This window comes from Fistularia commersonii, chromosome 20, assembly GCF_037954325.1.
Source record: "Fistularia commersonii isolate RoL2024-O1a breed Wild chromosome 20, RoL_Fcom_v1.0, whole genome shotgun sequence".
Taxonomy (NCBI): Eukaryota; Metazoa; Chordata; class Actinopteri; order Syngnathiformes; family Fistulariidae; genus Fistularia; species Fistularia commersonii.
This window is the reverse complement of record NC_141303.1, coordinates 3,642,669-3,654,413: the sequence shown is the minus strand read 5'-3', so window position 1 is coordinate 3,654,413 and position 11,745 is coordinate 3,642,669. Positions and strand designations below refer to the sequence as shown.

The 11,745-nt window shown below is 41.4% G+C and overlaps 1 protein-coding gene across 1 annotated transcript; it reads left to right on the top strand.

Moving 5' to 3' along the window:
• Positions 1-8,097: 8,097 nt before the first annotated feature.
• Positions 8,098-10,982, top strand: LOC147222608 (thyroxine 5-deiodinase-like). Its single transcript, XM_086167256.1, has one exon. The coding sequence runs from the start codon at positions 8,200-8,202 to the stop codon at positions 9,004-9,006; it is 807 nt and encodes a 268-aa protein (XP_086023382.1). The 5' UTR covers positions 8,098-8,199; the 3' UTR covers positions 9,007-10,982.
• The last annotated feature ends 763 nt before the right edge of the window (positions 10,983-11,745 follow it).

Here is an 11,745-nt window from a genome sequence, read left to right as displayed (position 1 = left end):
ACTTGTTTGAACCTGGTGCTGTGGTCATTTTTCCACCATGAGCCCCTTTATCAAATTAGCAAACACAGCTGTGCCTCTCTGGGTGATGCTGTGTTTTTCGGAAAATGAAGTGTGGTTAAACAAATTCATGGCACCGTGCTATCTTGTGCTCAACTCATTACGGACAAAAATCAGGTGAGAAATTATCTTAAGCCTAAAGTCCTCAGTGCAAGTGCAAGTAATATTTTCCAGGGTGTGACATGCACACATGAGAAGATGTCTTCACAATTGGAAAATACCTTTCCTTTGTATTCAGAAAATTCCTGTCATTAAAATCTAGGCATCATTGGGAATGCAACACATTTGTCACTATAGATGCCCTTATTTAATGGTGGAGAATGCTGATCCTGATCTCTTTTTCCTAGCTGCAGTAGTTAAGAGTAGAAAGTGTTGTGATTTTTCTAAAATTAAAATATCTATACTTTAGGTAGTGTAAATAAATGTATTAATGGCTATTTAGTTAAAAGAATTTCTGTTGTGAATTGCATATATGTGGTGGAGCGATACAGGCTTGTAAGGTATGGCTTGACATTCTCCTCTTTTCCTTTTTATACTCTTAATGCCCTTTTTAAGTTTATACACTTTGCAAATGCTAACGTATGAACTTGCCATTGTTCCAAGATACATGCATTACTTACGCACTGAATTCAAGGCATCTTACCCAAAACACACATAAATTAAGTAAAGACAAAAATAACAATTTGAACCACGCTAATTGAAAAGTTGTAATATATTGCACCTTTTAAAATAGATAAAGTAACTGAGGTGATGCCATAGCTTTTCACAAAGTACAGTCCTTCAGATAATCAGAATAATAATGCTTTAAGGAGTGATGGTGCCATTGAAATAGCTGGAACAGCTACCCAGTGATTCTGCCACCTTTTAAAAAATTTGTTCTAGTAATAGCTATAATGTTTAATTTCATAAGTCACTATCATACTGAACAGAGTGACGCTAAGCACTCTAAGACAGAGAGGTCCTAATATTTTGACTTTTTAATGAATTCTCACCCTTAGGTGGAGCTGGTGAGAGATTGCACGGGAGTGGGAGTCAGGATCAGAAACAGGTCGGACTGGAGATCGATCCGACACTGCCTCTCATCCCTAATGCAAGAAGGGGATGAGCCGACTCTACTTCCTGAGTTAGCAGATCTTTCAATGTGCGCAGCAAGAAGCTGGAGATCCTCTACTCGTCTGTTGTAGCTACTGGCTTTTTCTTCACTGCTGTCTACTGGGGAAGCTACATCGGAACCAGCTATACCAAGATTCTGAATAAAATAGTTAACAAGACTGCCTCTGTGATTGGTCTTGGGTTGGAGACCTTTGAGACCACGATGGAAGAATAAACACTATACAAACTTCTAAATGACATTTTATTTTGCAACCTCGATATTATGTGAAGTGTCTTTATACATTTATTTTTCATAATTACAATGCATAGTTTGCTCTGTTTTTTTTTTTTTGTTTTTTTTTTGATGCTGCTGTTACACACACAAGAATTTCCCAGCCTGGGCCTGTCATGAAACACTTAACGTTGAATCAACCCCATTCAAAATTCACGAAATCCTCATCCAGACAATCAAATCAGCCTGCCTTCTTTCTCATTTTTTATCCAAATGTTAATGTACGTTTCTTTGTGCAGTTTATAAACTATATCCATATCATTACTACCTAATTCAAAATCATCTCTCTCTCGATATGAGAAAGGACACGCATTTCATCCACGTGGCATCAAACATGCATCTCCGTACAAATCTTTTGGTGAATGAAGTGACCTTCTTTACAGTGTTACTGTGGTCCTCTGCTTTCCAGAAAAGGAGGGAGCAAACAGTAAATTCTAGCGGTTCAGTATTTAAGGATCGCAGATAAAAGGTACTGCTGCCAGGTCTGTTAAATATTGTAGCCTATCCTCTGGTTGGCCTCATGTAAATTCCCACACTAGCCAAAGACACAAAAAAATGAATATTTAATTTATTCACACATACCTGCTGATTCATTTAATAGTGTCCTGAGGCTTCGTCAGTTTTGGCAAAGAATCGTACAGTGAAGCTTGTAAAGTGCTGCAGTGCTTCCTGAAATCCTATTTCTTTGTATCTTGCTTTTTGTCAAACAATGCTGTCACTAAGTACACTGGAGCAATATTGAATTAAGATTTGCAGGCCTTGCCTCCCCCACCTGTCTACTTTGATAATAACAGGTGCTACCAAAGTGCAATTGTGGTCTAGGTCTTATTAATACGGCATCCTTACAAAAACCTGGAGATCGCCACTGCTTAGCAACATAGCCAGCCAAAGAAACCACCTCCTCAGTCCATTCACAAACCCTCACCCTCGGAGTGAAGTCACACTCATCATGCAACATTTGCTTTTTCAAGCATCTAAACCAACTTGTGAATTTGGGTTGTTTTTGTTGTTTTTTGTTTTTTTTTTGCATTAACCGCGCCTCGCAGTACCTGCTCGGTTAAGTCATCAACCAGACCGAGCACAAAGGAATTCTTGGTCTCCAGCTGTGGGCCTCAACCCGCAACTAATTCTGCTCAAGGCGTAGCGGCAACTAGAACACAATGGCCACCATGTCCATTCTCAGTCCCTGCAAGGACTTCAAACCAGAAAGCCATCAAATTGTCCTGAAAAAGTACTCAATGTCACTTTGCTGAAAAGCAAGTGACAGCAATGAAAAAAAGGATATGTCTCCCTTGTGAACTTGTTGAGGAGTCTATTATATATATTTTCATGGCAGTTGGGAACCAAAAGAAAACAGAAAACCAGAAAGTCAGAGATATGAGATCAATACAGGACAATTCACTCTGCAAAGGGAAAGCCTGGAAATACATTTCAAAAAGTCTTCTTCTAACACCACAGGGACTATTGCCATCATTGACCAGTAGCCTGTTTTTCACTCTTACTTGATACAAAGAATGACTTTATTTAGTGGTTTTATAAGCATTAATGGGATACAAAGTCAGTTCACTCCTCAGTGATGCAGATGCATGGACCACTAAACGTATAAGCTAGCACTTAGTAACTAGTTGTCATGCTAGCTGTGTTGCTTTAAGTGAAGCATACCTGCTTTCCTATATTTTATGTACAATGGCTATACATTATAAAATCATACATGGGGTGTTATTTACCAAAAAAGACCCTTGCCACTTTAAGAGTCTTCATAGGGGAAAAGGACATCCAGCAAATTCAATCAAAACAAAACAGGGACACGACCGGTGGACCGGTAAACTAGCTAACAACATGACGTCAGTAGTTTATGTCACCAGTCCTAGTTAAGACGCGGGGCAGTGTCAACTTTGTGTTTGTGGTCTAGTTTTCGACAAAAACACACCAGAAGCCTGGAGCGAGGCCATCAAAAATAAATAAATACGGATAACCATGAGTAAACCAAAATAAACTTGATGAATATAATCACATCAAACGCAGAATATCACGGTTGAACAACATAGAGGATCATAGAGTCGATCTGTTGCCGAGATTTGTCATTCTTCACTGCACAGGACTCTAACACCTCACTTTGACATTTTGCAGTTCTGTCCGAATTTGTCATGAGAAATACTCTATTGCAGGTAGTACGTTCAAAATATGCCTGTATGCATCGTGAAAAGTAATTTCCTTCAAACGGCCACTTACCAAATCATTGTAAATCACACGGCTAATGCGCTTCCCGGCGTGGATCTGGCGAGGTTTAATGCTGCGTTCAAAACAATCGGAAAAATTATATTCGCACTTAGAGATGTCACCTGAACACCAGATCCAGAGAGAACAAAAGAGCAGCATCGTTAAAGTTTTACCTCAAAATATGTCAGTTTATTGCAGAAAATTTTTATCTATATAAAAAAAAAACCTCGATGAAAATAAATCCGGGAATGAAAACCATACGAGGAGTACGTGAATGCAACGCATACATCTGTCAAGAGCAACGTCATTAATAGAGCAGACCTGACTCAATAAGGTTGTTTTGTTTTGTTTTGTTTTGTTTTGTTTTGTTTTGTTTTGTTTTGTTTTGTTTTGTTTTGTTTTGTTTAATTACTAATACGCTCACTGTATAGCCCCCTTTACATTACTCCCTATAATGTGAAAAGAGAGTATTTCATGAATGAGTGATTTTGGATGCAACTTGTATATTCTGGCAAATGATAAGCTATTATATTGAGAGAGAGAAAGAGAGAGAGAGAGAGAGAGGGAGATGTACGACAGGAAAGCGTGCAAGAACCTGATTTGAAGGTGATGCATGCAGAGAAGGCTGGTGAGGACTGACAAAATGACAAGATACAGGTGATGAAACAAACAGTTCCACTTTTAACTGTGGCTTGTTGTTTTTTATCTGTCTCAGACTGTGACTTCATCTGATCTTTCAGGGAATGTTTGTGTTCACATTGGCATGTTTGAGCTCTAAAATATGAAAAGCACACGATCGACCCGTCCTTCATGTCATCTCCCTAAAGCCCGGGCTGCCACAGCCTTTTCCTTCACGCTGGGCAGCGTTGCTATGATGCCAGCTGCGGCCCAGGTGAATTTTCTGCTTCACCTTGCTGGTCCACGACCTGTATGAAGGAGGAGAGATGGGTTTTGTGCCCAGAAATAGTGAAAAGTTTGGTATTTCCACAATAAACTTCAAAACAGCTGCAACGTCCGTTCTTACTATTTCCACTTTTCTCATGATTCTTCTTTCTCACACTGAAAAAAAATTGAATTATGTGAAAATAATTGATGATGACATCCAGCTACCTCTACTTTTGAGACAGCAAACATATCAGCAATATTTGCTCTTCTTAGAGAAGAGTTGGTTAAACTGTCTGACTGTCAAGGCTTGAGAACATTTGATGTCCTTTCAGGAACTATTTAAAAAATGGATATGGCCCACGTATAGGATAAAATCTCCATGTATTGCCTATTATTTGACACCGGTAAATTCATCTCAGTTGATCAGTAAAGAAAGCAACTGTGGTGACTATAGGTGACTGGTGTTTTTCTTGATAACAAATAGTTTTGTTAAAGAGTGAAAAGTGTTTCTGTCTATGTTTCTTACCATTTCAAGGTTCAAGACTCAAAATGTTAGTGTTTATTGTCATATGTACGGTGTGGAAATGTGTTTCCCTGCACAATGAAATTCTTAGTTTGCTGTCCACAGCAGATTTGTATTGTAAACATTATTAGAAATATGTGTCGGCAGTGCAAGTGGAACATTGAATGCGGCTTGACGTGCAACTCACAAAGTGCTCGTGCAACGGTGAGTACAGATAAACGGCAGTCGTTCCATGTGCAGTCCTGCGTTTAAACTGCATTTAAAGTGCATTTCATTCTCGTTGCGAATTTAACGACTTCAAAATTCCACACGTGTGTGTTGTGATTTTTACGGGCGGTAAGACGAAGTAAGTATTCTTCGTTTCTACTGCGCGTCGGTCAGATTTGCTTGAACCAGTGTTTATCCGCTGCAAGTTGTTAACCCGTGAACTATCATGCAGCATTCGAGTCTCTGAAACATTTCCTTTGGGTGCGTTGCGAGGGCTTAAACTAGTCACACTAACTCCTCTCCCTTCTTTGCTTTGCCTCTGAAGGGAAAGCCCACACTTTGAAAGTTTGCAGAGGGCTGCCTCCCATTGTTAATGGCCCTTTTTTCTTTCATGGTGTTGCAGCATACGACCGCCTGCAGTGAAATTTGTCCAAACAATACCTAAGAGGGTGCTTACATAGCAATAAAAAACAAGTTAGGATACCTATAGGAAGTGTTTGCATCAGTTTAAAAGAGCTTGTTCTGTTGTGTCGCTGCAGAAAGGCAGTACCTGCTTAACCTGTTTGTCTTGAACTCTGTGTTCTTTTCGGTGTCATGGACCCGATACTGCTTCGCCTCATGGTGGATTACATAGAAATTCAGTTAAGTTAACTAGTTTTAAATTCTTTTTAAGGAATAGGAGTATTAGATCAGAGTTTGGCTGGGAAACAACCCCATGTTGAGGAATCTTTGTCACTATTCACAGGGCGAAAGTCTGATACTTACATCAGATGTCTGCCGTGTCGATTTCATCAAAAATGCCTTTTAAAACAACCAATATAAAATGTACAATACAAATATATTAACTTTTCATCACGTGGAGTCATTAACATCAGAAAGACACCGAATGTGTATGAGTCGCCGGTATAGAATTGCAACAGTACCAGCTGCCATCGGTGTTCTGCATTAAATTAACATATTTCTAGACCATTGCACAAAATTGAAGTCACCGGACATCACAACTAGATTTTTTTATTCTTATCTATATAAGAATATAACCATGCTTTGTTTGGTGACCTTTGCTTTAATGGTTTTTAGATGGCGCGGTAGTCCTCATCCAATTTCTACTCACACGCCTCGTGTTCCTACACGGCATGAAAAATTCTAGAATTATAAGCTAATATTTGATGACAATGTTGTAGAAGCAATTTTCTATTATTATATGGTGGGATCCAGCTTGTTTTGGCATGCAGTTCACAGTGACTTCATAAATGCCGGGAGGTTTTTGTGCCCGTCGTCAACAGAACGATGAATCTACCTGGAAATCTTTTTTTTCACACAGATGTTGACTTACTCGGTTTTCATACAAGGTCAGTGACACCCTCCGAGGCTCCGTCATTTCTTTCTCATCACCCTCCGTCGTTCAGCGGTGGGCGTCTGTAACTGTTGCTGCTTGTTTTTTCGGGTCGCTTTCCCCGCGTGCACAGCGTTACCTTCATCCTTCCCCATCAATTTGATGATACGTTCGTTGACTTCATAGTACATTACCTCGAAATGTTACTCATTTCTCGCTGCTGTTTGCGGTACCGGTCGTCACCTTGATACATTCATTATTTTCACCTGTTGTGTAAAAGATGGATGTCATATATAAATTAAAATAGCAGAGAAAGAGAGAAAGAAAAATGATGACTTGTCAGCAGGATAGGATAAATGTTATACCACCTGCGGGGTGACACAGATCACACCATCACATGGTTTTCTTCTTGCCGAAAGTGTTGTATGCTATGAGGTGGGAAGTCTGATTTAGCTTTCTGTCGCAGCGCAGGTTCACGTCACAATTCAAATGCATTTGACCATAAACTCCTATTTCTATGCGAGCAAGTTGAAAACACACTCAGCGACCTGTTTTTTTTTTTTTCTTCTTTTAACCGTATAGCGTACCACATCCGTCACGATGGGGACATTAAAAGAAACAGATTACATAAAATGCAAATAGGGCTTTTTTTTTTCAAAGCGATACATAATAGCAATATGTCTGTAATTAAAGATACATAAATGTTATTTAACAGGACTGAAATGTGCCCATTTCTCAAGGTGAAAACCAAAATATGATTCATCGGGTGTTTCTTAGCTCAAATATTCGGCATTTGTTGGAGATTAAATTATACAGACTTGTTTTTTTTTTTTTTTTTTTACGCAGTGTTGGTGGATGTGAGGATATCATCATTCCTCACAAGGTGTTGAGTTGAGAAAGGCCCGGGCGGCAGGAATGACTCATCCGGCGAGGAGTCTGTGGGAATCCAGCGCTTCCTAGCGGCCAAAATAAACCCTGCAACTCCAGCTGACAACAAAAATCGAAGGGTTTGTTGTTTTGTTTGTTTGTTTTTATTTATTTTTTCTATTTTTATTATTATTATTTTTATTTGACCAAACCTGCGCTCAAAATAAAATTATCAAAAAAAAAAAAAAAAAACTCATGCAAGTGGTTCACGTTCCTCGAAAATAATGAGAAAAAAAAATCAAAAAATATAAAATGTTTTGCTCATGAGGGCTGTAATTCCGACTGTTTCGACTCCCACCTCTCACACTCTCTCTCTCTCTCTCTCTCTCTCTGGATCTTTGAAGCCCAGAGGTGACGGGAGGTAATCCCCACCATGTGAGTGGGCGGTGCGGACACTGAGGTGTCCCCCCCCACCCACCCACCCACCCCTTCCTTTTTTTTTCCTCCTGTTTTTTTTATTATTCAAATGTTGCCGGACCTATAAAAACAGTGCTTACGTACGTCAGATAGGTTTCTCTCTCTCTCTCTCTTTCTCTCTCTCTCTCTCTCTTTCTCTCTCTCTTCACCCCCCCACCCCTTCAGCCTACCTCCCCTCCTCCAATGTGTAAAGGTGACTAAATACTTCGGCGGCCCAGTCGCATCCCATCGGCAGGCGACGGGGAGATGATGCACGACTCCGGAGGTGTCCAAATGGCGAGGGCGCTGAAGCACGCAGCCCTGTGCCTGATGCTGCTCCCCCGCTTCATCCTGGCCGCGGTCATGCTGTGGCTCCTGGATTTCCTGTGCATCCGGAAAAAAGTGCTGATCAAAATGGGCGAGATGCAGGAGAGCCCCGACGACCCGCCGGTGTGCGTCTCAGACTCCAACAAGATGTTCACCCTGGAGTCCCTCCGCGCCGTGTGGTACGGCCAGAAGCTGGATCTCCTCAAATCCGCGCACCTCGGACGCGCGGCGCCGAACACCGAGGTGGTGCTGGTGCAGGAGCGCAGGAGGGTCCGGATCCTGGACTGCATGAAAGGGAAGCGACCGCTCATCCTAAACTTTGGCAGCTGCTCCTGACCGCCGTTCATGACGCGCCTGGCGGCGTTTCAGCGCGTCGTGAGCCAGTACTCGGACATTGCGGACTTCGTGGTTGTATATATCGAGGAGGCGCACCCGTCGGACGGCTGGGTCAGCTCGGACGCGCCGTACCAGATCCTCAAGCACCGGTGCTTGGAGGACCGGCTCACGGCGGCGCGGCTGATGCTCGCCGAGGTGCCGGGGAGCAACGTGGTGGTGGATAACATGGACAACTCGTCCAACGCCGCGTACGGAGCCTACTTTGAGAGACTTTACATCGTCAGGGACGAGCGGGTGGTCTACCAGGGGGGTCGGGGACCGGAGGGATACCGGATTTCCGAGCTGAGAAACTGGCTGGAGCAGTACCGGAAAGAGCTGTGCGGTTCCCACACGCCGGTTCTCCACGCGTAACGGGGAAGATGCTGCGTCCTTCTACCCCCTCCCACCCCCCCCCCCCCAGACCGCTGCTTGTCCAAGTGTCCAAACTCACAGAGATGCTGCTACACAACAAAAAAAAAAAAAAAAAAAAAGAAAAAGTCCAACATCATCTTCTGATGTAGGGGGGGGGGGGGTTATTGTTTTGTTTTTCCCTCCACAAACCCGAATCCCCCTCCAGGCTGCGCTCGTCTCGACTGCTCACATAGCGATTTGTCTTTTATTTTTTTATATGGAAGCGTCTAAAAATCAGTTCAAACTGGTTAGTGATTACTATTTTTGTACAGTGACGTGTGTGTGTGCGTGTGCGTGTGCGTGTGCTAATACCTCACTCCGGTGTTTGTGTGAAGTTCGGTTCTTAAACGGCGCAGCCGGAGAACCGACACTGATGTGTCCGACACCGGGAGTGTGTGTGTGCGTATTAGCGGGATCCGTTACTCGGTGATCGACTGCCAAACGATGTCATGTTGAAGCGATGTAATTGAACAAAGGTTTTTAATAAATGTCAGATCACACGTTTACTGGAAAAAAAAAACAAACCTATATATATAGATATATGTATATATCTATATATATACACTCACATATATATATATACATATACCCTGGAGTTGTTCTTTTCATAGCACAGGTTTATGAATAGATAAATAGTTATTTTCTACTTGTATGCTGAGTTTGATTTCATTCAGGATGTATTAACTGCATTTTATTCTAATACTTTGACACCTGGGTTTTATCCTCCATATAATGAAGGATAAACACACACACAGACACACACGCACAACCAATCCGCCTCCTTCTCTTCCCATTTTTTTGCAAAATGGAAAGGAGGTCAAAGTTGAGATTATACTGATCTTTTGTTCCGGGCAAGGGACAGACATCCACGCCGTGCTGTGATAACGTCGGCATGTAACATTCAAAAGTTTGAGACGAGTAACAGGATCAACTCTGGTGCCTGTGAGTTTTCGGCTGACGATTTTTCTTTTTTTTTTTTTTTAACAAATCGGGTCATTTTTATGAAATAAGTCTTCTTTTCTGCATCAAGGAAATTCTAAAATAGCACTATTATAACAAACTTAATTTCACGGGCAAGTTCACCCGGACATGAGAAATAAATGTGTTTAAATCAAGGATCGTCGAAGCAATAAGGCCTTAATTCGGAATCCCGTCAGGCACTTATTAGAAATACGTGATAAGGGGAGGCACAAGACAGCAACTGGCGGTAAAATCTGTGAGAAAGGAAAAGTTTCAAAAGCGTTGAATTCGGAATTAAGTTTTGTCTTCAAATGTGTTAGCGGCGAGCGGAGCCAAACAGCAAAAATAAGGATAATGGAAGCACGCTGGCCATTTGTCCTATTGAGGTTCACAAGATCCAGAAGTGAAATTAACGCCGTAAAAAAAGATTTCTGAGTGAAAGACTTTTAGCTTCACTGCTTCTGATGAAACAGTCCCTTGAAAGGTTTCCCAGTTGTGTTGATTATAAAACGTTAATAAGAAAACCCGATGAATCAAAGGCTCCAAGCTAAAAGGGCGTCTGTTGCCCATCGCTTAGTTAGTCGTGTTATTTCTAAAGGACTTTAAATTTCAAGGTATTTGTTTAACTTTATTCTATAAAATCAAAATTAGTGCCAGTCTTGGTCGTCAGTCCTGAATAATTATCAGTAAAACACATACGTTATATCACAAACCCAAGTCGAGACATCGTCCTCCCCGGGAAAACGCGCATTGAAAAAAGTGCCTATTTCTGTCTATCAATTGTCTATTTCCTATTATCATACTAAAATAACATTTTGTGTGTGTGTGTGCGTGTGTGTGTGTGTGAGATAGATCAACCGTGTCAAATGCCTTTTAGAGATCAAAATGACTGCAGCGGTTCTTTAATACTTGAAGCAAACATAATGTCACTCAACACAGAAATAATGGCATTAAAAGCGCTCTCCTTCTCTAGAGTACAGAATCGATGTGTATTTTTAATAGATTCTGATTCTTTTTTTTTTTTTTTTTTTTTTAAAGAAAGGAAATTTCAGTTTAAATTCTACTACTTGTGCCTGACCCAGTGTTGTGACCTTTATGTAACGGAGTCACATAAGCAGCCAAGAAGCTGCCCCAGTTTCATCAGAAATGGTACAAAAATGAGTCCTGCAGCTTAAGACCGTTAACAAGCTTTCAAGAAATCACGTTCAAGTTTATTCCCAAAAGAGGTTGTTACGAGTCATGTGTCGGCCAGGTGTTGGCTGCGTCACCGGGAGAGACGGCCGGCTGTGTCGGTGAAGCTTCGGGTGACGGGATTTTTTTTTTTTTTCTCACCACAGCTGATCCTTGTGATCCTTCGGAGACACATTACCGCTCTGTACACAAGCGCGGATATGATACCGACATCCTTAATTCAACCAAAAATATCACATTAATAACAATGTAACCCACTCGATACATCAATAAATTAGGAGGGAGGCTGACCGAGCGACATTGCAACATGAAAATAGTGTTTTTTTCTTCTTTTCTTTTACATTATTGGAAGGTGGAGGTAAACAAAAAGCCACTGACTTACGATTGTTAACCTTTGTAACATAAGACACTTCCAGCTCGGCAGAAAAAGGGCAGATAAAAGCGTGAGGCTCGGAGACGGCGGCCGTCAGACCGAATTTCATGCGACAATCTTGCAGAAACAACTTAAAAACACCCTCCTCCCCCTTATTTCTGGCTACGGAAGCGATG